A 27,481-nucleotide genomic window follows, 5' to 3' on the forward strand; every position below is an offset into this window, starting at 1 on the left:
GGCTTTCTAAAGCATTTCAAGGGTCAAGTGATACCCTGTACATACTCGAATATTTATGTTTAAAATAGCACTGATGAAATCGTCTCTCACCTGGATATGAGTGGTTCTCTGTTGATTGATAATTCATCCAGAGCTGAGGAGTCCTCTTGTTCAGCCTCATCTTCTTCCTCTTGCAGCTGGCCTTTGAAGCCACTGATGAACTCCTCTAAAGTCACTGTGCCGTCTTTGTCAACATCCAGACGGTTGAATATGCCTTCTGCTTCTTGGGATGGAACTTGAAGCTCCCGGCAAATAATATTGAATTCATTTTTTTCAATCTGGCCTGAATTATCCACATCGTAGGCCTGAAAGAGCAAACTCAGGCGGTTTTGTTGCTCCTTACTCTTTCTCCTTGCTGCTGCCATGGTTTTGCTTTTAATGTCCTCAGTAAAGAGGCTTTAAGAGTGAAGCAATCAGTTACAGATTATAAAAAAATACCCTATAAAAACACCCAGAGCCTGTTGGAGTTTAAAAGGTAATTAAAGTCACATTAAATTCAACATTGCGTCTAATGTTTGGTGAGAATCAGAGATGGTTGGAGGTCAGCTGTAGAAGAGGAGCAGGTAAAACGTTTTTCTCCATGTCTATAATAAAATCCCTCTTTTAAAAGGAGAGACTGCAGCTCCAGGACCAGGATCAGACCTCCTGATACCTCTCTTTTATATCCCTCCTCCCCTATCTCTCTTCTTTGAAGACTTGCATTCACTCCTGAAAAAAAAAAAGAAAAAAAGAAGGAAAGCATAGGAGTCTCAAAGATGGTGTTTCAAATGCTGTTAAAGCCATTACAGGCAGCAAAGTGGAACAACACCCCCAGGCAGAACTCTTTTTGTAATAGTGTAATTGTGTGACTAAAGCCGGCAGAAGAAAAATACCTTTTTATTTCCTCTCCAAACATGTGAAAAGTGACTGCTCAGTAACATCTTAATAAAATACCAACTCATGCGTTTTCTCATTTGCATTTGTAAAACAGAAGGCCATTTATTGTAAGCATTTATGCATTCTGCAAGTGCTTTTTATTTTCTATCTTCAAATGTTAATGAAAGAGTTCACTATTCTCATACAATACTCAATAGAGCATTTATGGGAAGACAGTCAAGTGATGCTTGGGTGCATCTTGAATGTGGCGGAGATCAGCCAGTAAGTCGCTTCACACACAAACAGCAGAGACCCTGCTGTTTGTGTGTGCTTTGCTGTGTGATGGGAAAGTTTGTCTTCTTATTATAGATATACACAGATGCATAATGAACCAAGGTAAAGATGACAACTCCCTGAGCCCGATCAAAACTAGCAAAACAAGTACAGTAATCCTTACAGCTGGATTACACTGAGATAAAATACTCAATGCCGTGCAGGCCTCAGGATGTGACGTCACAGCACATCTGTAAACTATCTTCAAACCAACACAGACAACACATACAGATTATTTCAAACACTCTTTTGTTCATCTCTGAAAATAATCCCTCCAGACCTCAGCAGACCTCATTTAGCCCATTAGTGTAATGTCACAAAAAAAATACAAATACAAATGCTTTTTATGCCTATGTAGAGACCAGAGCTGTAGCAGGCAATATGTTTTTAGGTGGTTTAGGGAATAATTTTCTGGCCATTATTCACCGTTATAACTCTGGAAGAGACGGGGAGATTGTAAGAAGATTTCATATTTGGACAGATACTAAATTGAATCTTAGATGTCCACCTTAAAACTGTTGTGATTGTGTAGCTCTTCTCTGCTGTCGGGCTGATCATTTGCATAAAGCTTCCACTTTTTAGAATTTTTTTTTTTAGCATGGTTGCAGTGACATATTTAAGCATTGTCTACTGTCAGTCATCTTCACTGGCCAAGCATGTTAACATAATGATTCCTTCAAAGTCTTCACTACATATGTTATATGATCTGCTGTTGCTTAGTTACATTTTAGTCTTCGCTATGTTGTCTACATCTGTCCAGTTGTGTGATGATGTTAGTGGATGAGTCCGAGCTGAGGGTACACTTTAACAGAAGTGTTAGCTTCTCTGATCTCTCTCTCAGTGGGGAGCTGGGCACAGCCGTAGAGATGGAGCACCTTCAACCTAAACAGGGAGAAACAATAACAACCCATAAATGTGTGATAATATGTCCATATGTTTTGTGTGTTTTCTGGCACAGTTAAATATTTGGTGTTTGGAGTGGATGCTACTTTTTTTTTTACAGCTTGTCCTTCCTTTAACTCTTTAATTAGGCTAACACTCCCTTAATCACACCAATAGCAGCTGACCTTTTCTGTTTTGTTGTCTGTTATGTTGCACCCAACAGTTGGTCATTTTCTTCATTGTTGCTCTGTCGACACAATTTATTTAATGGTCAGGGAAATGTACACTGCGGTCATCATAACAATGAGGTACGATGTGTTTGTGGCATGTTTCGTGACTCTTATGAAAGTTCATAAAACTTTCATGCCAGATAAACTTCTCATGGGTGGATGTGTTTCCTTTCGGGTGGTTCAGTCATAACACATTTTTTTTTCCACTGGAATGACCCTCAAAATATCCATAGAGCCATGTCAGGGTGTCAGGCTTTCAACAACCAGGATTTTAACTAATACATACATAATGTTTGTGCTGACTTTGATTGTCAGCAGCCAATCAGTCAGGCAGTTTTGTAAAGGAAGCGACCATGCATGACCAAATATTTTACACATTTAAGGAGGAGGCCGAGGTGGTGGAGGGAGTGTGATGGTCAGGGTAAAGGTGAAGCGTGTCAGGGTATAATGTCCATGTTGTGCACCTGAATGAACATGACTGGATGTTACTAATCTGTGAATGAGCCAATCAAAGCATGTTTTAAAACGTAGTGGAAAAAAAGGCTCCATTACGCTGTACTATGTGAGTGCTCTACTCTAAACAGTTGAGAGCAGTGGCTTTTTTCTGAGTGGCTTGTCTACAGATCCATTTTAAAAGTAGCTAAGGTTAAGAGTCACTGAGGCATTTTCACACATACTCCCTTTGGTGTAGGAATTAAGGCAGCAACAGCGGAGAGCTTTTGACAAGTGAATGTGTGGAGAATTAATAGAAATTCTGTTTGAAAGCGTTGATATAACACCTCAAACTTAACTTTCATTGACACACACTGTTGATAAGTCTAGCTGTGTTTATGAATGTGTATGTGCGTGTGCGTGTGCATTTACCTCCTGCAGCGCCTGCAAAGCTTCACTATTTTCTCTGAGGTGATGTGGCAGAAACTGAGTTTGACAGTATAAAGGTGTTTGCTGCAGTAATTTGCCAGCAGAGAAACCCTGTGAGACACACACACACACACACACACACACACACACACACACACACACACACACACACACACACACACACACACACACACACTGCACCATCAAGTATGACACATCACAAATACACAGATCAGTTTGCTGTGTGATATGTGTTGTACCCTCTGTTTCCTGTGCCCGTGGTGCTGAGATCCAGCTGCTGAAGTCTCCTGCAGCCCAGAGCCAAAGACTGAACGCCTGCATCTGTTACAGCCTTACAGCCGCTCACATTAAGCGATCTAACACACATAGCCACACACAGATAAACACACCCTATAGCTGTTAGCTGTGAAGATGCAAAGACCAACTTAACTGAAAACCTAGAAAAGAACAACAAGGGACTTCTTTTTAAAAATTTCTTTCAGTACCAAATACTTTTGAGTTTTTCTAATGCTTTCAGTGGAAATACCAGACCGACCCTGCCGAAAAGTTACTATTGACTTTACAGGGATAAGACTTGGTCTTTGTGTTGACTATAAATTGCACTGGAAAACTGTGCGTGTGCGTGTACCTGATACAAGGTGTGTATTTGCTGATGCTGTGCAGTGTCATGTCAGTGACTCCGGGACAGGAACTGAAGGTCAAACTCTGAAGTTCGACAGAGTTCTGGAGTAAAGTGTCCACTGTAGCGTCATTGACCTGTTGGAGTAAAAACAACCTATCTGTGTTTAAATCTCCAGGTAATACGGTCTTCATCATACAGACCTGGTGAGACAAGTCAAAGTCACAAAATGTCCAACTCACCCCCTGCAGTCCAGTGAGATTGAGTGAAATGAGACATTTCAGGTGTGATGGCATCACTGTGAGACTCTGTACGTTTACTTTTGGCACCAGTCCGATGTTTAGATGCTGAAGGCCTTGACACATCTAAAACAAAAACTACAAATTACACATTCTGGATGTTGTATAAAGCACAATACATGCACAGTTCTAGAGAAGGCATGTTTGAGACCTATTTTGGAAATGGTAAATGGTGCGAGGCACAATACGTACATTTTTAGGCAGTTTAAAACAAGATAAAATGTGTTTAATTGCATTTTCAAAATAAAGTACCTTATATACCGTCTGTAGACAGGATGGAGTGAGAAACTGACAGCCAAACACTTCCAATCTGCACAGGCTAACGAGAAAACACACTCACATAAACACAAACAAACAAACAGGCAAGTCCTGCAGCTACAGAAAATGTGTAAATTTGCTGAGAGCAGATATCAGTATTGACAAAAGGAGTAAAAACACAAGTCATCAGGAAGCAAATTAGGATTGTAGAGGTATGACATGGGCCATAAAATATATTATTTTGACTAAAATAAAAAAAATAAAAACACATATAACTAACATATATAGATGCAACATGATGGAATAATATCAGTCTCAATGAACTTGGTGCATACAAACATTTCTAAAGACAATTCATCAAGGGTTGATGACAAGAAAAAACACCCACAAACACACAACAATGTTCTGTTTCATGCTCCACCCTTATAGGCCTACACTAACATGACATGGTGCATGGATTAATTCAGACATACACAGAAACACAGTAAAGCTGTAATCAGACAACACGGAAGACTTTTGACCTCTCTTTGTGCCTCATGATGAGTTCTTTTAGTGGGACATCAGTGACATGACAGCCGTTCAGGACAACTGATTTTAGTCTCACTCTGCAGACAGATAAATGAACGATTAATTTAAAGATTCATTAGTTATACATTCCCATCCATCCGTGCGTCCGTCTACCATCCATCCATCTATCCAAAAAATGAATGTAAGTCAATGTAATGTCCTTTGAACTGATGGAAACACAACAGTGTGTGTGTACTGACCCTTTGCCACAATAACTCAGACCTCTCACTCCTGTGTCTGATGCTCCACTCCAGCTTACATCCACATTGGTCACATGATCACACAGCTGACCAATCAGACGCAGCATGCAGTCACCATGGAGACCACTACCAGTGCAGCTTGTGACCTTTAGTTCCTGCAATTAACAAATGACATGATAAACATAAAATGTACTCTTCACATACAGCAGCTCAGTGCTGCCCAGTCAGTCTGCATGTGATGCTGGCTGATACATAAACAGTTACAGAGGGACACGTTCAATCATAATTTAATGAATAAGGACATCTTCAACAACTGATTTCTGTTAATGAAATACAGTGAAAACAGATTTGACAGCATTTAAGGTTTATATTATGCACTGGGTAATCTGGTTGCTCTCTTTAATACATAAGACGTGTTGCATAAGAGAAAAGTTTCAAAATGTGTTTTAATATAAAGGAATTTTGCCTGTTGTCACTGTAAACAACTGCATTTTTTGAGGCTTTATCATATTCAAAAACTCATGAAAGTTGGTACATGAGTCTCTCCCGGCTAAAAATGTCTTATTTTAGTGGAGTCTTGAGTGGGCGTGGCCAAATGACTCGCTACCACCCCCTAAACAGATGCTTTAACAAACTCCTCCTGCAGATGAAATTTAGTCTGTGCACTCTTAACATGGGCGGCACGGTGGTGCAGTGGTTAGCACTGTCGCCTCACAGCAAAAAGGTTCTGGGTTCGAATCCGGTCCTGGGCCTTTCTGTGAGGAGTTTGCATGTTCTCCCTGTGCTTGCGTGGGTTCTCTCCAGGTTCTCCGGCTTCCTCCCATCATCCAAAAACATGCACCTCAGGACTGTGCTGACAGGTCATCATTGTAAATGAGAATTGGTTCTCAATTGATATTATCTGGTTAAATAAAGGTTAAATAAATGTTTGGAATTAAAAGTTATCAAAAGAATTTGTTTTCGTTGATCGGTGTGCCCGTGGCGTGGCGGCCAAAAAGTGACCCAAAAGTAATACTTGTCATCCAAAAAGTGACCCAAAAATGACCTTTGGGTCACTTTTTGCAATAGTATGACTTTTTTTTCATAATTTGGACGACATGAGTATGATTAAAAAAAAAAAAGTCACATTAAAGGGGGGATCGTACCCCAAACCTTCTTGCTGAGGGGCAACAGAGCTAACCACTACACCTCAAAACTTCTCTGAAGATGCTCTACGTTGTGACAAATCTTTGGCTCACTGCAACCTTTAACTAACAAATATTCATTCAAATGCGACGAAAATTGCCGCAGACATTCTTTGGATAGTAGATATACGTGTTTTCAATGGGGTCTGCAGTGATATTAAATATCTTACTGTAATGTGTAGTGTATGCAAAACTTTTTCAATTTCTCCAAACGTTGCAACTTCACTAAAAGTTGAATCACCATCAACAGGTGGAATCTGAACCATTAATATCAACCTTGGTGAAGTCGAATCTTTTACCTGTTGAGTTAACCAGGCTGTCGGTTGAGTCACTGGAAAACTCTGAGTGAACTCCGTCAAACACTTTCTCCGCCGCGACTCATTTGTCAGTTGTTGTCCCCCAAAATCCCATTAATATATTTTAATGCGTTTGTATCATTTTTTTTTTTCATCTTTCAGACAACATGCTGAAATAGTATGACAGTGGTCCGTGCAGTTGTTAGAGCAGTTGCCTCACAGTGAGAGGTAACTGGGTTCGATCCCCACTTGAGGCATATATGTCAGTTCAGAAAAAGGTCATACTCATAAAAAATCATGTTGTGATAAAAAAAAAAGTCATTTTTTTTTTGTATATAGTATAGCCGGGGCGATGCAGATAAGTTTGATGTTTCGAAGTTGATGTTTAAGGTCAAACGATACTCCAAACCTTACGAAACTTTGCACATGCGTCAGGCACCAACTTTCATGAGTTTTTGAAGATGTTAAAGCCGCCAAAAAAAGGCAATTTATTTTAAGAAGAATAAGGAACGAGATCAAGAAAAAAATTAAAACCGCAAACGGAAATATGCGGACCCTCACGTGCTGCACATCGGGGAGCCGGTGGCCCCGATCCGCTAGACCCCCGACGTGCAGCGTGCGAGGGCCCGCATATTACTGCTTGCAGTTTTTATTTATTATTGAAGCGGAAGATCTTTTTTATTTTTTTTTTTTTTACATAACACTCAAGGCAACACAGTGGTTTATTAATCAGGAAGATGTAACTCTACATCTTCATGCTGTGAAGTCATGTGATGGCTGACATCCAAAAGCTCCTTCTGTGTGATTATCCTTACAGGAAATTGTTGTTTTACAAAGTAATCTCTTGACATGGTATTTTTTTTTTACCTCCAGAGTATTTCTACACAGAGAGAAAAAGCTCTCCAGCCCACAAGAAGTGACGGAAAGGCCACTGCAGCTGGACAGACACAGACTGCGTGGACGATGTCTGCCCACAAACAGCAACCACTGGTTGGTTAAAGTGGAGTTTTCAATCCTTATGTTTTTCCCTTCAGAAAGAGAAAGTAGGAGCAAAACATAGTTTTTGTTAAATATATGAAGGTTTTGTTTTTCAATCGGTCAGACCCACAGTTTGTGTTCAGTTAGGAGAGGTCATGAAAGTGCATGTTATCTGGCCTGTGTTTGTGCAGGGCGTGGTACAGTACACGTCACTGGAAATACTTACATCATGAGAACACGCCATGTGCTGCTACTTGAAAAAGTTTAGGACATCCCACATACCTATGTCTAATGTTTAACCTGAACCATAAATAACCAAACAGACCCTGAACTCTGCCGTGCAGCCAAAACATGTCCCTTTTTTTGTCAAGTGAGACGAGTCCTGCAGGCTGACTCACAGAGCATGTGATCAGTGGCCAGTGTGTACAGACGGCGGCAGACCTGCACCACTCTGCACAAATCCCTGTGACACACCCGGGACAGGATGGACAGCCACACCTCATCAGGTAAACACAGCCAGTGGTCAATCACAAGGATATCTGCTGGCTGACAAGGTGCAATGACAGCAAAACACAAATGTACAATTTAACAGTTAGGAGTTCTCTAGAAAAATGTTTGATAAAAAACACAGGTATTATCTTCACAAAAAAAAAATCTGTGAAAGTCACAGTGAAGTATCTTTATATCCAACACAAAAACAAATTATTATTAAATTGGTAATGAATGTACACGATAATATGATATATAATAACAAGAAAATGTATAATAATCCAAATTATCATGATCATTTTTGCATGACACCCTGACATCATTGGCTCCGTCTTGTTTGATCAAAATCAATATCTTTTAAAACAAGATGAGAATTTTGTAGTGTAATAAACAAAGTGCAGCTGTCTTACACTGTATTTACAGCCATTGTTGTTCACACCGACATGCTCCGCTGTACCTGTAAACACAAACAAAGAGTCAGGTACTATACTCACATTCTGGTAGGGTACAAAATGTATTAATTCTTAGGGTTTCCAGGATTTACTTGGTTAAAATTTGAGAAAAGTTTATTAGCCCCTCCTCTTTTATTTTTGTCACAATAGTTGAGATTTTCATGAATTAACCCATACAATCTGAACCAAAGTATTACATCGTACACTGAAACTGTGAATTCAACCAAAAACCCTAAAAGCCAAGTTTAACCGTAATAACTTGATTTAAATGGATAAATAACAAATAAACTGATATAAAATAAACAGATTTTTGTCCCCATGTCAGAGGTGAGTCCCTACAATGTGACTGTGAAAATATTTTTTCCCTGACAACGTGATACACACACAGTTTTAAACTCAAATAAAAATCCTCTCTGTCTTATGACTTGCTGCTGAAACGAAGTTTGATGAAGTGTGAAATTAATTTCAAATAAGGGAACAGAAGCCTATTTGTGTTAAATTTGGTCAGAAATAATGAGTCATATATCATAAATGACTTTGCTGTTTTTGTTTTTTCAATAGTATTTTTTTTAATGTCTATTGGTAAGTATGTCATTTTAGCGTTAAACTTACCCCTGACGGGTCTGGGGTCATCGTGATGAAGTGTGTGTGTCTCCTCTGAAAGTTGCAGGGTTGTGTGTGTATCCCTGTATCCCTGCGTGTCTTTCATTCTGTTGTCTGGTCTCTTTCTGTGTTGAGGGGAGTTAATTTTCTTTGTGTATTTCGTTGGTGCTTGATTGCTGCCGGAGATAGAGGGTGAGGTTCACTTTGACACAATGGAACAGTACATCGTCAGACACTATAGGTCACTCATGCTTGTACTTTGAAAAACTAATCCGATGTCCAGTGTTACATTTTTTTTAAAGTAGGGCACAGAATTGTTTTTTCTACCAAGAATAAAATTCAAACCACTAAAAAAAAAAAAAAAATCAATGTTCATGTGATTACTTAATTTGTACCTTGGTAATATTCCTCCAGACGATGAAATGCTTGAATTTTCACAGAGTGTCCGGGCACCTCGAGCTTCAGTTCTCCTCTTTTGACCTTTGGCTGTTCTCTGGTGACCCTTCCTGTCTGGGTGACGTCTTATCTTCTTTTGCAGTGAACCTGACCACAGACACAAACAGATGACACAACTGTCTACTTGATCCCTTTTGCCTCAGGATGGCCTAAATTAGAAAACGTCTTCTTGGAACCCCTCAACACATGTTGTGTTAGGTATATGATTTACAGTTCATGTTAATTGATATATTTTTGAGTAGTTCCTGAGAGGGAAGATTTTTGCTTCCCAGAAATACCAAAACAGAGAGAAGTTAGGTTAGGTTAGGTTAGGTAGTTACTTTATTAATCCCCAAGGGGACATTTTTTTTTTTCACAATGAGTTACACAATGATTGATGAATTTGCTAAGCAAAAAGGTTGTGGTCTTATCCTGTCATGTAACTTATTTTCACAATTTTTCAGAGTCCTGACTCCTGGACATTCATGTGGGGCAGTGGTACAATATTCAACTTCACAGTGATGAACATATATGATATTCAATACCTGTGTTAGCGGTAAGAGTGGCACTCTCCTCCATAGGGGGAAAGTCACCAGGTTTGGTCCTCAGGATCTCTGTAGGTGTGTTAACAACTTTATCCCCTGCAGTTTCCTGCTTAAAATCCCCATGTTTCTTGCTGTTGAGGTCCAAATGTGCAGCACTTTGAGGATTATTCTTCTGACACAAACGCCTGCTTTCGTTTGCAGGTGTTTTGTTCACAGTCAAATTGTCACAATATTCCGTCTCTCCATGTCCCCTCATTTTTGTCCCATTTCTATTGTATTTTGATATTTTACTGGTGACTGGTGACTTTTCTGCATGTGTAACCCTTTTGTGTCCTTGGTTGTTAATCTCAAGATCTGCAATGTGAGCAATCACCTCAAAGAAAGATGCAGGTACAAATCCTGCAGTTTCTTCAGATGTCTTCCTCTCTTTCTCAGGTGACTGTGTGAAGCATGCCGATTTGATATGTTGCCTTTGTGTTATTCTGAGGTGATGCAACTGATCCACACACAGTTGGTACTGCTCATATATTGTCAAATTTGATGGTAGTTTTAAATGACAGGTAGAACTAGGGTGTGCACTTTTTGCCATCTGCACAGGTATTGTCTCTAGCTCACTGTGGCTTGTTTTGTTTTGTGCGTGAACAACCAAATCTGAGTGGGATTCTTGTTCTTCATGCATCTTTCCACAATATTGCTCTATCCTGTCATCCTCTATTTTCTCCTTTTTGTTGTCTTCCATTTCCTCAGCCGCTTTTCTCACTTCCTTTTGATTTTCTGGCACTCCTTTTGACTGAGCTCCAGCTGTTTTAGGAATCATGTCGGTAAAATCGTTGCTTTTAAGTAACGGTTTTAAGGTACTCACAGCTCCAAACACTGTGCTCATTTTATGGATGGCAGTGCTCCCGGATGATGTGGATTCTTTGATCAACTGTTTTTCATCATCTGATGCAAGCGTTTGATTTGTGCTGCTCAAGGATATGTCTGTGTTGAGCCTTTGATTAGACACTTGTAGTCTGCTTGTGATGCAGTTGTTTTGGCTGGGAGTTTGCTTTTTGGTGGTGAGTTGTAGCTCCATATTTTTCATATTTTCAGTTTCCCCATTCTGAGGCCAAGTTTCCTCATCTTTCGCAGGTGAGAAGGAGAAGGGAAAGTGGAGATCATATGGAAAGGGAAGTCGACAGAAGTAATTGTAGTTTGAGGATTCGCGTTGCCAAACCTTCTCCAAACTCCCTCTTCCTTCAAAAACCTCATTACCACCTGCAGCACAGGAAACTGGGTCATAGTATTTAGCTGCGGGTGGATGTTCAGGTGATCTTTTTTCTGTTCCTCTGTGTTTGACATCAGTCTGTATCAAACTGTCAGCTCTGCAAAATTCATGGCAAACTTCTGAACTGCTACGAATGAAACTGTCCGCCAAGTCCAACACGTGCCTCAGTTTCTGCCGCTCACTGAAAAGAGAGTCACTGAGAAGATGGAGGCTCAGCTCCTGACTGATGCTCTGCCTACAATTCCCAGCATCCTCCGGGAGATCGGAAGCAGCACTTCTTGTTCTTGTGATAGGAAGTGTCTCCATAGCTGCATCTGTCTGTGACTGTGGCTCATGTTTTTCAGATTTATCCATTATGTTTATGGCATTTGACCTAACTGTACACACCTCCAGGGAAATGATGGTCAGACTGTGCACACTTAAGACAACACTGTCCTGTCCTGTTGATAAGCAGCAACAAACAACTGTTTATATTGATTCACTACACACAACGCAATAAATACAGGCACATATCCTTGTGTTAGATTTTGTCTGTTTATGAGCAGACATAAGTGTCACATGAAACTGAATTATAATCAATCATATTTGATTTAACATTTGTAATTTCACTGTTGAATTTGAACTTTTGAATTGAAATAATATCACAGAAAATGTGAATCTAAATTGATTTCTTTGAGACCAAATCTCCATAAACTTGAAAGGGAATGTAATATTATGAAATTTCTTCGCTCTGAAACTGTTGGATCCACACAGAAAATCAAACTCTCTATATTTCCATTTTCAGTTCTCGCAATCAGTTTCACGCTTTGAAATTCAGCTTCAGTTTGTGTCTCACACATCTGGGTCTTTTAGGAAGAGCAATCAAGAGCAAATTCACAACTCATTTTTATCCAACTAGCACCTTATGTATCCATGAAGGGGAGCTCCTCCCAAGTGCCCTACTGTCTGCCTGTGCCATCGGCCAATTTTTCATTGTGGTGCTGTAGATCAAAGAGAGAGAGAGAGATTAATTGTCTGCAAGGATCAAATACAGATTCAGATGATGTTTCAATTGAATTCAATTTTAGAACATTAAATTCAGTTTAAATTGTATTGAAATTCAGTTTCAAACTATACATTAAATTTCCAATCATGATTTAGGTTTTTAAAGCAATTATAGGATTCAAATTGAGTTTCTGGTGACACATATTTCTGCCTAAAACAACAGTTACAGTTTAATTCAGTTTAGGAAAATAAATCACTCTTACCTAGAAGCTTTCCTGACTTCTGTTTGTCTCAGGACAGTTCCAGTAGCTACAGAAGGTATTGTAGCACCTACAATATTTCTTTGGGTAAATGTATACAAACATATTTCTAATCTAATGGAGAAAAGTCCTGACAATGAAGGTTTGAACACTCCCTGTCTTCCAGAAATCTTTGTGTTGCTCCCACAAATGTCACCATAGCGACGACAACAAAAACTGTAGTAACTCATTTCCACCACACGAGAGAGGCAAAGCTTAAAGAAAGCATGAAAAGTGGTGAGAAATGTTTGGTCTAAATGGTTGATTGAAAATGTGAGAACATCAAAATAATCGTCACAAGGACCATAGTTCAATATATATTCATTAGGGAGCTTTATTGTGGCAGTATTAACATATAAAACAATCCATGTTTTCTTTTATAACATACAAACATTCAAAATTTTCACTTCACAAAGTTCATAAGGCTTGGTTGTCCCAGAAGAGAGGGGGTCATTAGGGACTATTTCCCCCTTTTTTTTCTGATTCTTCACAAATTAAATCTCCCAGAGTTTCTTATTAAAAGACTAAATGACAAAAAAAAAGACTAACCAATAAAACAACAAAACAAGTTTGACTAACAAATAAAAACAACATAGGGACCGTGCAAGAGAATTTGCTACTATACATGCCCACACAACACTGAATTAATATACAGTTCATTTTCCTCTTGTGATGTGATGTCCAGTAGTTTTGCATATAGTAGACCTGAGTTCAAATATTTAAAATCTTAAATAAATTAATTAAAAACAGTAATTGTGTATAAGTTTGAAATAGTTTGAATACCAGTTTTTGGGAAAGCACTTTTGTTTATTTTATAGTATTGATTAAAGACAGGTAATTCAATTTAAGGTTTGTAAATACTTGACTCATGTCAGGAACTGCTGAATTAGCATCAGGCTAATACCTCAGAGGTGACATCAACTGCTGTGTGATCTCGATGTTTGTTTTTTTTTTTTTTTATTTTTTTTTTTATTATCACAGTTTTATTTATAGGCAACAAACGTTCAGTCCATCTATTTGCTGTTTGTCAAACACAGGAACTCGAGTTCAGTAGCTCAAAATAAGAGCTAAATCTCAAAGTGGTTAAATTCCCCTTTGAAAGCTGTTAAAATAATAAATGAGCTCCAAACTAATATAACGCTACAGTTATATACGGCCAGTGCCAAGTCTGTTTTAATCACAGAACCAAAAGGCCTTTTAGTTGTTTGCAATAAGAGGTTTGCAAGGTTTACTTTCCACTTGGCAACGCCTATAATATTCAATAGATAGTGTGATTATAACTGTTTTCCTTTCTTAAAATAAAAAAATAAAAAAATGAATGAACCCCAACCCCGCCTATGATATACAGCAGCGAACATGCTGGCGTGCTGTGTTAGCAATGAGGTTAGGTGTTAGCACTGGCATTTAGCATCTGGCTTTAAATGATTTACAAACACGCAGCCAAAGCACGATGAAGCTAAATAGTCAACAAATTTAGAGTTGGTTTTTAGAAGATTTTAAAACGACCATTTCCAAGTCATCCGCTTCTTGCGGCATACTGAGACATATTTCGACCGGCTCACCCGATGGGAAGCTGACAAGAATTAGCAACCACGTGTGTCCAGTCTTGTCAAGTCAGAGGTTAAAAATGCGGCCCAAAACTCAGTTGTTTTTTTTTTAAAAGCAGTTTAAACCGCTACGATGCCAAATTGTGTTTGACTCAAGTCTTTTCTCCTTTTAGTAAAAACACAGAGAACATGCGTTGATCTACAATGGTCGAGACAGCCAAGCCTATATCCAGATCGCTTTACACGGACAAGACACACAGAGGGAAGAAAGGAAAGAAATCTGTACCCACACTGGGTTTTCTTTTGCCACAGCTATAAACATTGTATTTACAGATGAGGGCATGCAATTTGCATTGAGAGGTCAGCAAAGAGAGCAGAGAGTTTGGTTGGAGGAGGATGGAGCACAGAAGTAAAGGAACTATGTCTGTAGAGCTGTGTACATAAAACCTTTACAGAGTCTTTTTTTTTTAAATTTTAAATCTACAGTGACTCGCCCGAGAAGGTCCGTGCGTGAAAGGAACAGTTACAAATGAAGACAGGATGGATCCCCTTCTGCTACTTAGCATGGGATGATGGTGGTCATTTAGCAGAGCATACATCAGCTCCATCCATCTCAGAATCTGTTATGCAAACATTGTCATTATAGTGGTTTGGCCCTTTGCTTGGTTTCACCATTGAAACTCAGTGCATGTGCTGTAATAGGAAAATAAATGCTTTGTCCCAAATAAGTGTTTTTGTTGTTACTGCATATTTGCTATATGCATAAAGCTTCTTAATGCATAAAGTCTACAGAGTTACATTACAACACGGCTGATATATGAGGCAGCAAAGAGGAGAATATGAGGGCTTTGATGGTAATGTGCACTGCAGTGGCTTCTGTAGCAGCCAACTCACATTGAGTATGGAGAGTGACTTCCGAAAATAAACTTTAAAGCATTACTTCAGTTCTTCACAAGAGCCTGAATACTGTGTGAAAGCTTTGATAGAGAGATTGGCTGAAGTAAACTCCAGCAGTAGGCATGTTCAGCCGTGAGGGCCGAACTGCAATTAATTGGCTCTCAACAGTTACAGCTTTTTGTGTTATATTTTTCTATTAAAATGACATGGATACATACATGAGTTGAGTTAAATTAGGTTACAACAACCCAGACAGTCTGCGGCCATATTTATGTCTGGCTTCACTTACAGTGTTCGGATATTCAGAATAGCATAATAACAAGACGTGTGACTGTTCTGGTTATAATTATGCTGTGATTAGATGCATTTTTAAATGTTTTTAGTATTTTTTTGACACATTATTTTGAACATAAAATGCTATTGCCCTTTCCTGAGAAGTTGATCCAAATCAAACTACATTTTGAACAGAACTTTATTATTATAATTTTTTGAAATACCTGTTTTTGATTTTATCTGAAGTCATTTCTCATCTCTGTACCTCTCTGTGCTCCTGTTCATTCAGACCACTATACTATAACTAACAGGCACCGTCTATAGGCTGAACAAGCAACATACTGATGGCTCCACGTATTGAAAAGACACTTTTCTTATCAGGGCAACATAAGTCTTGGTTTTGTTTCATACTCAGTCATAGTGCTCAATCATATTAACTGTATCAAAAACAGTAACACACTCTCATAGCATTAGGTCAAAATCTACAGTTCATTTTGTGTCTATTATTGTACTATCTTTTATTCTGTTTTTGCCTTGATATTATTGAAATTTGATTCTGTAGTCCTCAGGATACCTCCACTATGTACGTGGGTATTGGGACATCAGCCATATCACCAGTGACTGTCCATGAACACAGCCCTAAACATACTCAAACCAGAAACCATTAAATATCCACCCCATCTATAACATAATACCTCTGTCATGTTGGTCAACACATCACTTGTCCCTTTATTTTTCATCTACCTAGTTGGAGCATGCACACCTGTTCCTCTGTTCATTTTGGCTGAGCCATCCTATCTCCTCAATTTCACCCTGAAACATACAATAGAGACCCAACCATACTAGCACACTATCAACGAACAACTGACCAACCTCAAGTCCAAAATCATGGTTATTTTTACCACACAGTAACTTTTCCTGACAAGCCTGTGCAACATTTTCTTCCCTTGAATTCTTCTCTATACATTTTCAGTCAAAACTGTCTTTGATGTTGAAAGATGCCCTAGTGGCATTAACCGATGAGCTAACATTTAGGTCAGAAGACATTTAGAAGTTCAACAAAACACACGTGTTAACATCACAAACAGGCTGAAGTTTCTCTCCTGCCTTCCTCCGGTTTCCAAAATGACATCACATAATCTGAAACAGCTGTAATCTGTGTTCTGTGTAAAAGATTTGTGCTATAACCTCTGTAGGAAAAAACCCAGGGTGCTACCAAGTCAACAAATGTTGACGGTAGTCTTAAAAAATAGTTAAAATTTCTCAACACCCATCACCCTTAAAGACTTCAATAAATTTGCTTTTTTTTGTAATCTTTTGTAAACTCTTAATTTGAAAATAAGATCAAAGTAGATCCTCTGACTGAAAAATTCCTGAAAGATCTGGATCACATAAAAATGTACAAAACGTTAAAAACAACTTTTATGATTGGTATTAATTATCAATATCTCTCTTTTGTTTTTTAAATATATATAATGTACCTCTGACTGTGGCTATTGTTGCATTCAAATCAGTCGTTTCTCTTTCTGTTCCCACCCACTCCGTCATGACTGACAGGCTCTGTGACCAATCAGGCGCTCTGCTCTGAGGATGAGAACCAATCAGAATGGTTTGTGATACTTACTAAAGAGTCTCTGCATCAACTTGTCAGCATCAGGAGCGAACAGGCCATTTACGTTTTGGGACTTTTTTTTTCCATCCATGACTTCCTTAATTTATTATTTTCCTTCCACAAGGTCTTCCTTGAACACAGTGTCTCGTCCTCTTTCTTTTCTGTTTATCACTGTCAGAAGTGTCTGTCTTAACAAGTGATCGGATCTTATGATTAAAATTGTATTTCTCCATTATCTTTTTTTCTTTTCTTCTTTCCTTCAAGACATCTGCCAAAGTGGTGAAACACTTCTACTTTTTTCAGTGTAATTTAGTTGGAAACTATGTTGTTCAAAGAGGCACCTCACTGCGGGAACACTGCCAGTAAATCCATCTGACTTCCCTTTTTAATGAAACATAATTTTGTGAGCCACAATACGTGATACATTGCAGCTTTGCATAATAAAATGCACTTGCTATTAAACAAGTGGAATCATTTCATCCCATTGGCAGACTTTAACCTCAAGAGACAGGCTACAGTTATTAAGACTGAATATAAGATTAAACCACATGTTAAGACTGACATTTGGGCTTATCTGTTTCCGCTGCAGTGACTCCTTAGTCTCCTTTTCCGTCCTTCTTTTCCTCTTCAGTCTGACCACAGGTTCTCCATGGCCATGCTGATCTTACACAGGATCCAACGTCGCAGTGGGCAGTAATACTCGTAGTGAAACTGCTCAAACTCCGGCGTCTGGCGGATCTCGTGGAGGAATGACACATCGATGTCTGACTCCAGCAGCAGCAGCAGTGTGGGCACAGTGACAAGCAGGACACCCATTACCACGGCAACAAAGCGGGCAACGCTCAGCACACATGCGTTGACTCTCTCATTGGACGACAGCAGGCGGAGGCTGCTGGTTAGAACGCCGCTCATTCGACTTCTCGCAGCCAGTCGGGTGCGTTCGTAGGCCCGGTCTCGCTCCCTCTCAGCCTCCAGCTGGGCCTGAATGTCGGGGTCAGCGTGGAGCTCCCTCAACAGCCTGGCGGGGCTCTGGACCGGAGAGGAGAAGAGCAAGTCGACGCCTCCCTGACTGTCGTCCACCGGGGTGGGAAGCATGCTGGCACAGGGGCTGGAGAATAGAGGGATGATAGTCAAACACATTTAGAAAACACGTTTTATTACATACTCAATAGAACAAGAACCTAAAAGAAGGAACATTTCTCAAAGGTGATGTCAGACCAGGGCTCAGCAACACCGACAACTTTCAAATAAGATAAATGCTTAAAAATACATGTGGCTGTAAAGATTTTGTGTCTTGAAAATGGCAACGCGAGCTTTGTCAAGTGAAACATCTGGGTGTGATGCTGGAAAGGAGAACAGTTTTGTTTGCACAAGAAAAGTGCCTAGCATGCAATTAGCCAGAGGCGCAGTCCCATAGGGAAACAATGGATTTGCATGTTTTGTTCAGCTAGCAACAGAGGTGTGCACATTACTGCAAGTGCCTCTTACACTGTTTCCAGTTTTAAAATTAAGTTTTTATTTGCTGGATGAACAATTGTAAGCGACTTTGAGGACTACTTTCCTTGTTAAACTATACACACTTGTCATACTGCATATTCATAGAAAAGCCCTGGGTCTACTGACACTTTTCACACACGTTGTTTTCCCAGGGTTAAATGCTCAGGGCTGTATGATTCACACTGCACTTCTAGGTGCTCTGGGTTAAATGTCTGTAACTAATGTTTACAAACTAGACTTACGTACATACTTGACCTCAGCCCTGTTCCACATTGGCATCTTCTAGGCACCTGTTTAGTTGATTTCCGGGGGGGGGGGGGGGGGGGGGGGGGGGGGGGGTGTGAAACCCTGCTAACAAACCTGAGGCTAAAGTCGGGGTCAGGCCACTTTGGAATGTGTCACGAATGTGGCAATGAGAAAGCTTTCTGTGATCCAGGCTGAGTGCGGTGTGAAAAGCGCAGTAATTTCTTGTTAGAAAACAGGGACTCAGTGGCAGCCCCAGGTAGTGGCTTGGAGTTGCTATAGCAACACCAAGATGCGGCTTTTGTTGTGACATATTCAACATAGTTTTGGAAAATGATTAATTTTTTTGACTTTTAACAGGTAAAGAGCGCTTCAGGTTACAGGTTAAAGCTGCTTTGGATTGTTTATTATAAAACTCTACAGACCTGTAGGAGAGTTCTGATATGGTGAGGGCGCCGTTGGCCTCGTCCTCTTCCTCCAATTCATTTTCAGCTTTGGGCGATTGAGCCCGGAGACTTGAGGTTTCCATGGGAACACGGGGAGGCTGCAGGTCATTGTCCAAAGCAGAGTTTCCTCCTTCAATACTTTGTTGCTCTGTGTTGGCAGGTGCTGCTGAAGGTTTGTGAGGAGACAAGGGGACAGAGTCCTTCACAGCAACAACACCTGCTGAGGGAAAAATACAGAAAGACACAGGAACATGTTTTAAATTTTACATCGTACAAGGAGAATAATCCATTAACTTGAGAATATAGACCTAATAGTTTGACTGGAAGGCTGTCAGTTTATTAACAACAATAATAACACTAATAATATTAAGAAAAATATTAATAATAACTCTACTGCTCATCATAATTATAATAATACATTTGCAAAATAGGAAACTTCACAAATATCAAACGTACATGTATTTTTGCAACATATAATTGTTGTTTTTTTTGGTATGATTAGTTACTTAATATCTGTTGTGTGTTCCAGTGGACAACAGTGTCCATGTTCACAGTATGAATGTGTATTTGTATGCAACCGGGGCAAAGGGCCCTCTTCGCAGTGCTTTTTATGTTGCAGTTGAACACCGTAAACCACAAGATGTCGCTCTTGTATTATTACTCAAGGATAGAGGAAAATCATGTGAAAAATGAAAAGGTAACAATCCAAAAATTAAAATACATACACAACCTTGCTTGAACCCTGAGGGCAGTGATACAATTTGTTGACATCAAACTGGCTGCATTTAAGTGTTCTCATCTGCTTGGCTTCAAGTGCATGGACGTCATTGCATTTGGCCTACGAATGCCAGTAGGGACAATAACAACACAGGTTGTTATTCAGTTTGTGATGATAATGATGATGATGGTGAACTTCATTAAGATGTTTGATGAAAATGTTCGTCATTGTATTTCTGCATGCTGATTTCAATTTATAGTTCCATTAAAATAAAATAATGAACAGTGAACATTATTCCTGCTGATGTGACGTAGCCTGAAAACAGAGCAGCTGTGTGCTGCTTCACTCTTAGGTGTTGACTTAATGATGAGTTTTGGAGACATAATTGATGCCTCGATGCACAAAATGAATCTGAATGTGGTATGTGTGTGTTTGTGTGTGTGTGCGTGCGTGCATGTTAAAAATAAGCCCAGCTGTCTTCCTGCTGTGGATTTAATAGGAGCTGCGGAGTAAATGTCCAGTGACGTATGACTCAGCTAGTCAACACCTCTAATCCAGACTGTATCTCATGATCACACACAGTTATGTGGAAAAACACAACCACCGTAGATTGTTAATCATACATCGACAGAAAGTTCACAGTGCATGGTTGAAAAACAAAGGTTCATATATCAAATAAAATCACAGATGTTTGTTTGCTACAAACTCACAGCACTCGATTTTATCAAGAAACATAAAATCAGACACAGGAACTCAAGGCCAAAGTGACTAATCAGTTACCATGCCAACTGATTCAAATAGGAATTGAGAGAAATTAAAGAAGAAAGAAAAGAGGGAGAGTGAAGGAGTGAAAAGCCTAAGGAGCAAGTGGTGACAGCTACCATGGAAACAGTCAGCAAAAAGCCAACAAGTGTGTGAACTCAGGGAGGGAAAAGATGGCGGTATTATAGTTACTTGAAAAACATGGAAACAGGATCAGAATAAAAACAGCACAGAGCCGAGGAAGCTGGAAGTAGAATGATGAAAATAGACATGAAAGTTCAACATTGAAACATTACTGGATGCGGGTTTCGTAAAATATTTCACCAGACTTTTCCAGAAATAGAATCAATTGATCATAATTCATCTTCTCACAGTGCACAGTGCACACAGTAGTACGATACCAGACTGTAACAGATTACAGATTTATTAGATGTAAAAATATATGAATCAGAGGAGATTTTCACACTTGGGTCTCAAGTCTTATTCATTAATGACGGGTGTTATGATGTGTTAAATTAGCTGTATTACTATGATGAAAAAGAAGACTTGATTATGTGATGCATAATATCGATGGTACAGTATGTAGACTTGTGCAGCTGATCCACCATTAATTCACTTTATATGTGTCTTTAACTGACTATAATTTGCAAGTGAAATACCAGCTGATGATGCTGCACAGAAAGCTGACTAAAATGACTTTATCAGTGTATGAAAATGGTAGGATTAATATTTGCTTAGTGAAAACTATGTGGGAAGCAATGTTCAGTTTTAATATGACTTAACCAGAAGGAGAAAAAGTTTATTTTGCCGAGTCAGAAGTAAGAGATCCTGAGTTTTAACTTTTAATCCCTTCAACCCTGGAGGTCCCTTTACTGACACCAGGCCGTACGTGTAATGAATGAAGCAGTGAAGATGTGGACAAAATGAAATATTAGTAATGTTCTGACCGAATACCTCAAAATCGATATTGCAATGATATTTTAAGGATGCTATTCACAAAACTGAGATTTTTGATACGTAATCGTCAGTAATGTGGATACAATGACTAAGTGGGTAAAGGTAAATAAGACAACAGGTAGAACTGTCTGAAAGTTATGTCACTTTCCTGTAATGCAGCCTTTAAAACCAGGGAGAGACAACATTATGACATACTACAATATTGATATGATATCGATACACTGCTAAAAATTCAATAAAGCCTGGTGCTGCTGGAAGTAGCATTTGTTGTGCTTAATTTCTTTTCTAACAGATTTGGTACAGTTGCAGTTGAGGATATTGTGTACAGGCTCAAAAACACCAGTGTCACTGACAAATAAAATTGTGATTTTTTTTTTTTTCTTCTCCCTTTGATCTACAGTTTTGGAGAATGACGTAAAAATGGTAATTTTTAAGTCTTTCATATCTCACTCTGACCTTGTGATAAGGATAAGGAGATATATTGTATTTCAAAATTCTCCCAAGAGTCTCTTATCCATGGATCCTGAGGTTATTAATTATGGTCTTACAGCTTTTACAGACCAAATTTGGGGATTTTTTTCAAGTGGAAATAAAAAAAATAAAAAAAAGCATTGGACATAAAGGGGTTAACTAAAGATACAAGACATTCACACTGCTGCTGTTTCCCATTTATAATGCTGTCTGCTTTCTGTTCTGTTAGCTCAGACACAAACCTCTCCTTATGAGGTGATCCACACTACAAGGTGTTAGATTCCTGTGTGGCCACCATACACACACAGACAAAACACAGACTTGTGCACACACAGAGCAGCGTTTTATGCAAGTGTCGACAGACGTATTCATCATTGTCATACAACCTCATCTTCAGCACCCAAACACCTCTCAGGTATATTTATCTGTACGACTGTGCTCGTGCGCTAAAATAAATCTGCTGTTTGCTGTGCTAAATGTTTACTCAGTTCTCTTTAAATTTATTCAACACACTTAATCTCAACTGTTTTTGAAGGATTACAACTAGTTTAAAATCTTGTTTCCCTTCAAGTCATTTTTCTAAGTTGTTTTTCTTAAGTGCAGCAAAGTTCAGTGATGTGCTGCAGTTTTGCATCAACAGTATCAAATCAAGAGCAGGATCAAATGTACAAAGTATCACTCCTAAACCTGAAGAAGATTCAGTTTCAGGCTCAAGGACACTTCAGAAGGAATCATGCCAAAAGGAAGACTGTAGAATCAAGCCAGAAAGAGAAGCATCAAGGTCTGAGGGCGAAGTTCATACTGAACAACAGGAATGCAGTTACCAAAGGTTCAAAATCAAATGATCACTATCAAATACATCACTAATTAGTAATAATAATTCCAGTCACATTCACAACAGCAACAAAAGCATGAAAACCGATGTTGGTGCTCCACTCAAAACCTTCACGAATCCACCGACCAAATAATTAAAGTGTGTTTTCAAAATCTTTCAGTCTGTTAATTCACAACAAGTCTGTTTGCTGTTCAGACATCAAACATGGCATGCTGAAGCACCGTGCTGTACTGTAAGTATTATGGATTTGTAATAAGTGTATAGTGTATAATGTAGCTACCTTGACATGCATTGTGCATAGTTCATCACGTGAGCACAAACACACACTCTCACACAGTCGCACACACACTTACAATAAAGAGGTCTCTTGAGAGTCACAGGATATTTGGCAGATTGCACTTACAGTTTGCACCAGGCGGTTGCCACAACAGACGTGGCAACCCAACTACTGAGCTAAACAATCACTTACCTCTCGGTTTGACTATAGAAATACATGTTTAAATCTGCACTGGGAAGATGGAAAGGCCTCTACTTCAGTCTCCAGTATGAATAGCACTTCAGTGAATTGTAAAACATTGCACTACACTGACCATACCTCCTGTATATGTTAGTATATTCCTGCCTGTTCCACTAATCTTACTCTGTTCCAGTGTGTTTCTCGGAGGTCCAGTATTGGTTCCAGCGATGCGTCCTCCATGCCCCACCAGTCGTACATAAACATCCCGTGCTGTGTGATTGGCTATGCGTAGATGCAGGCTGCGTCGTGTTGTTATCGTCACCTGGCACCTCAAAGCTTCAGCCACTACAATTGATGCTCGCTCATCTGCAGCTTCCCCCGGGTGGAAGACCTGGAGAGCCCCAGCCTCTCCCTCCTCCATTCCCTCGCCCTGCAGTCTCTCTGGTGTCATGTCCAGTTCGAGTCCCCCTGTCTGGCCCTGGCTCCCACAGATCAGTGTGTCGCCTACATTGGGACGGTCACTAACTCCAAATTCCAAACTACTCTGCATGAGGCCGCCTCCAACATCACTGCTGTTTCTGTGCTCCAGAAGCTCCATCGTTCAGGCTGACGACCAGCTGTCTACAGAAGGACCCCCACACCCTGACTGACTGGACTGCCGGCTGAGCTCCAACACACACCCGTGTGCACGAAAAAACACGCCTATACATACACACTGATAGAGACGGTGAGAGATGTACCCCAGTCGCATTCTCTCTCTCTCTCTCATACACAGACATGGTGGACCCTACTGTGAATGTCAGTGATGTTAACAAAGACTGGAGGGGGCATTAGAGGAGGATCAGGCCCAAAGCTGCAATTTCTATATATAACCAGGTGGTCCTAGCTGCAGAGGGGCACCTAATCTAACTCTGATTACAGAGGGGCAGGCCGGACCCTGTATGGGACGGGGATCATTTTCTTTTCCTTTGTGCAAGTCTTTCTTTATCTCTGCCTTTCCTTCTACAAGATACACTTATTTTTGTTTCACCCTATGGTAAGTCGCTTATACTCCAAAACTTCATTCACTCACACAGAACCCTCTGAGCTACTTGTGACTACAGACGAGTGAGTGGATATTGAAGGGACAAAATCTGACATAAATATGAAGTGTTTAGTTGTTTGCTTCAGGAAAACAGAAGATTTGTTGTTATCACTTCCAGGGTTGTGTTAAGTGATGCAGGACCGTGGATGAAACTTCTTATGTCAGATACAAATATGAAATCTAATCCCAATGAAACCTGCACAGATAGTCCTAGCCAAAATATAACTACTCTGTGTGTGTGTGTGCGTGCGTGTGTGTGTGTGTGTGTGTCTGTGTGTGTCTATGGATTCTGCTAGATAAGAACAGAACAGGCTGTACAAACAGAACAAGGTCAGCACTGACCTTGGGTCAGCTTCCTGTTTCCTCTCTAATGGCTGAGATTAGTGCACTGAATTTAGACGGTGATCCTAGACCATCTCGAGGACACTCAATCCCAAAGTCTTTGCAGCAGTCTTCTTAAAACAGTCAGCATTTCACTATTTATCAGTCGGGGTGTGCTTGTTACAAACTACTTTGTTTGACATGTCCAACCACATCTGCAGGGTGAAAACGTGTCATCATAGTGATCAGTTAAGTTATCTTTCAAATGCAGGTCAACACACATTTTTTGGACAATCTTTCCTTGTCTTTTCGGTCACTAAAATGTACAATATTGGAAAGATGTGGGCTGGGGGTAATGGGACCATTTTTCTAACCTTCTTTACAATCTGAAAAGCAAACCCACTACATGCAGTGAGGGACTTTTCTCTAAAGCTCTGTTTGTATTTCTTCTGGTCTGTACTGAACTGAGCGCAAAACAATAAATATCTTTAAGGAGAGTCTGGACAAATGTCAGTAATGTTATCCTAATTCGTGCGATTGTCTCGCCACCTTCTGCGGCGATATTGTTTTTATTAACCATTTGTTTTCTTTTATATAATTTGCAGCTAAAACATCAATATTTTATTGAGTGGCAGACAACATCGATTGGCAGGAACTGCAGTGGGAAACAATGCATTTTCAAATTGAATCTCATTATATTACTCAGCCTGTATACTGGCAGTAGTGCACGGGGCCCTTGATTTGATGACTACCTCCTGCCCCTCCCAAGCTGACAAACTGAGACAGCTGAGATGATTCCCACTGCAGCTCTTTGACCCTGAGCCAGGAAAGAATTGATTTTACTCTAAATAGGATGAGGGGAGATGAGAGAAAGACAGAGAGAGGAGGACAGAGGAGAGGATGCAGATAAAGAGAGGGGGTGGCCGTAAATTATGTCACAAGACCCATGAGAGTGAGAGAGAGAGAGTGAGAGAGAGAGAGAGAGAGAGAGAGAGAGAGAGAGAGAGAGAGAGAGAGAGAGAGAGAAGTCTATCAACAGTTTGAAGAGAGTGATGGTGCAACAACATAATGGTATTGTACAAGTGTGAAAGCCGAGAGAGCAGGCTGATGTGTGTGAGTGAAGGAAGGTGAGCACGGAGGGATGGATGGATGGATGGATGGATGGATGAATGGATGGATGGATGGATGGATGGATGGATGGATGGATAGGTAGATGGAGAAAAGAAAAGACAGCAATGAAAAGTCAGTGGTAGATCCAGGGTCTTTACAAGGACAACAATGACAGGCACAAAGAGAGGGCCAGCAAAGAAAGAAACGGCCTCAGTAAACAATTTTATGGACTTTTTGACGGTCCAGCGGCCCACTGATGCAGCAGGGTTTATCCTGGCATACTTGATTGGCAGTACAGCACTGATTTCCAGTGAGAATACGGGGAACATCACAATTTTACTTTGCGTTACGGATGACAGTGACTGTTTTTTTTTTTTTTTTTAAACTTTACTTGCCCTTAGTTTTGTCTTGCAGATGACAGGCAGCTCTAATCCCATGATCCGCAGTGGCTCAGGCTGAGAAGAGAATCCTCAGATTCTATTCAGGCCTTAAAAAGGTACTGCCTCTCAAGCCCTGAATGTTACTCCTACATGATTTTTGTTCATGTTTGACTTCCATTTTGGCCGCCTACTCTGGGTCTGTACACATTCTTTTTTAGTAAAGATGCAAATACAATTAAACAACATGTGATTTAGTTGGGCAATGTACAGAAGTATTTCTAATAATTTTACTGGTTTAACATTATTATTGAAAATATGATTATTGCATATATATGATTATTGCATATATATTATTGCAATATATATTTACAAAGTGTTATTTTTTTGGACTGATATTTTGTATATTTTTTTGTTTTCTTTGCCTCTTCTTCCACCGCTCTTATGTTTCTGTAATATGACCCTCAATTTGCCTTACACTCTCCATCCCTTCCCATCCTTATCTCCAGGTTGAGCTCTTGGTGTGCATCCTTCCTAACCTTTATTCAACCACTCAACCCTACAGTCCATTTTCTCCTCTCTTATATTCTCTCCATCTCTTTTCTCTTGCCTTGCTCCATCCCTGCTCTTGTATTGTCCCGGGTAACCTTACACTGTGCTTAGATTTATGCTTCAATCAGATATTAGGTTGCCGTGGAGAGTGTCAGGAATAATAACAGAGAGAAAAAGTGACAGAGAATAATGATAACGTGCAAAAACAATGTCATGAGGGAAACTAACACCTACAGTGTTGTGAGTCCCTTTTTATGGACTACATAAATCTGGTGTGGGTTGTGTCCTGGGGAAAAAGCCTTAAAATACCAACTGCTCTGTGCCGCTTCATTGGTTTTTCTCCTGGGCAGTGTTGATCTGCTCGGCCACATCACCTCAGAGAGGGAAAAATAGATCCTTCTCTTCGACCATCCCGTGGGGAGACAGCTTTGACAAAATAATACGTGATGCTTTATTTTGCAGGCTGAAAATCTCTTCGTTATTTCCTAAGAAGTCTGTTACAATAGAAATATTTCATATTATATTAATCATCGAGGAACTAATATACTGCTCAGTATTTTCTACAGGTCGCTTTTAACATGTCTAATTTGTTGACAGGCAAGTAAGCAGAGGATAAAGTTTTTGAT

General features: G+C 39.8%; 2 protein-coding genes across 6 annotated transcripts in view; both read right to left on the reverse strand.

Annotated features, from left to right (window-relative positions):
* Positions 1–994: 994 nt before the first annotated feature.
* Positions 995–11,930, reverse strand: LOC138191466 (uncharacterized). The gene is made up of 14 exons (XM_069138308.1): positions 10,147–11,930; positions 9,562–9,709; positions 9,176–9,342; positions 8,522–8,568; positions 8,021–8,168; positions 7,512–7,672; positions 5,165–5,319; positions 4,919–5,002; positions 4,392–4,458; positions 4,083–4,205; positions 3,850–3,977; positions 3,461–3,577; positions 3,204–3,311; positions 995–2,109 (listed from the first exon to the last, which is right to left on the reverse strand). Exons 1-14 carry the CDS (start codon positions 11,765–11,767, stop codon positions 2,001–2,003), a joined length of 3,183 nt encoding a protein of 1,060 aa, XP_068994409.1. The 5' UTR covers positions 11,768–11,930; the 3' UTR covers positions 995–2,000.
* Positions 11,931–13,005: 1,075 nt separating this feature from the next.
* The window catches only part of frmd3 (FERM domain containing 3), a 58,822-nt gene continuing 44,346 nt past the window's right edge, over positions 13,006–27,481 (reverse strand). For 4 of the 5 annotated variants that reach the window (XM_069138445.1, XM_069138442.1, XM_069138444.1 and 1 more), the window contains 2 exons: positions 19,191–19,431; positions 13,006–18,133 (listed from right to left, as the gene is read on the reverse strand). In XM_069138445.1, coding sequence (XP_068994546.1) covers positions 17,653–18,133; positions 19,191–19,431 — 722 coding nt within the window. In that variant the 3' untranslated portion in view covers positions 13,006–17,652. The remainder of the gene's footprint in view (positions 18,134–19,190; positions 19,432–27,481) is intronic. The other variant, XM_069138443.1, reaches the window with a different exon arrangement.

The sequence above is a fragment of the Embiotoca jacksoni genome, unplaced genomic scaffold (assembly GCF_022577435.1).
Source record: "Embiotoca jacksoni isolate LCO1_2020_lvr unplaced genomic scaffold, fEmbJac1.0.p SCAF_8, whole genome shotgun sequence".
Taxonomy (NCBI): domain Eukaryota; kingdom Metazoa; phylum Chordata; class Actinopteri; family Embiotocidae; genus Embiotoca; species Embiotoca jacksoni.

What these genes read in the sequence shown, in the direction of transcription:
- LOC138191466 (XM_069138308.1), bottom strand. Translation starts at nt 11,767, where the DNA reads ATGGATAAATCTGAAAAACATGAGCCACAGTCACAGACAGATGCAGCT. An exon ending in CACTCTTACCGCTAACACAG is followed by an intron (nt 9,710 to 10,146) that starts GTATTGAATATC and finishes GTCTGTGGTCAG; the next exon opens with GTTCACTGCAAAAGAAGATA. An exon ending in TCTGGAGGAATATTACCAAG is followed by an intron (nt 9,343 to 9,561) that starts GTACAAATTAAG and finishes TATCTCCGGCAG; the next exon opens with CAATCAAGCACCAACGAAAT.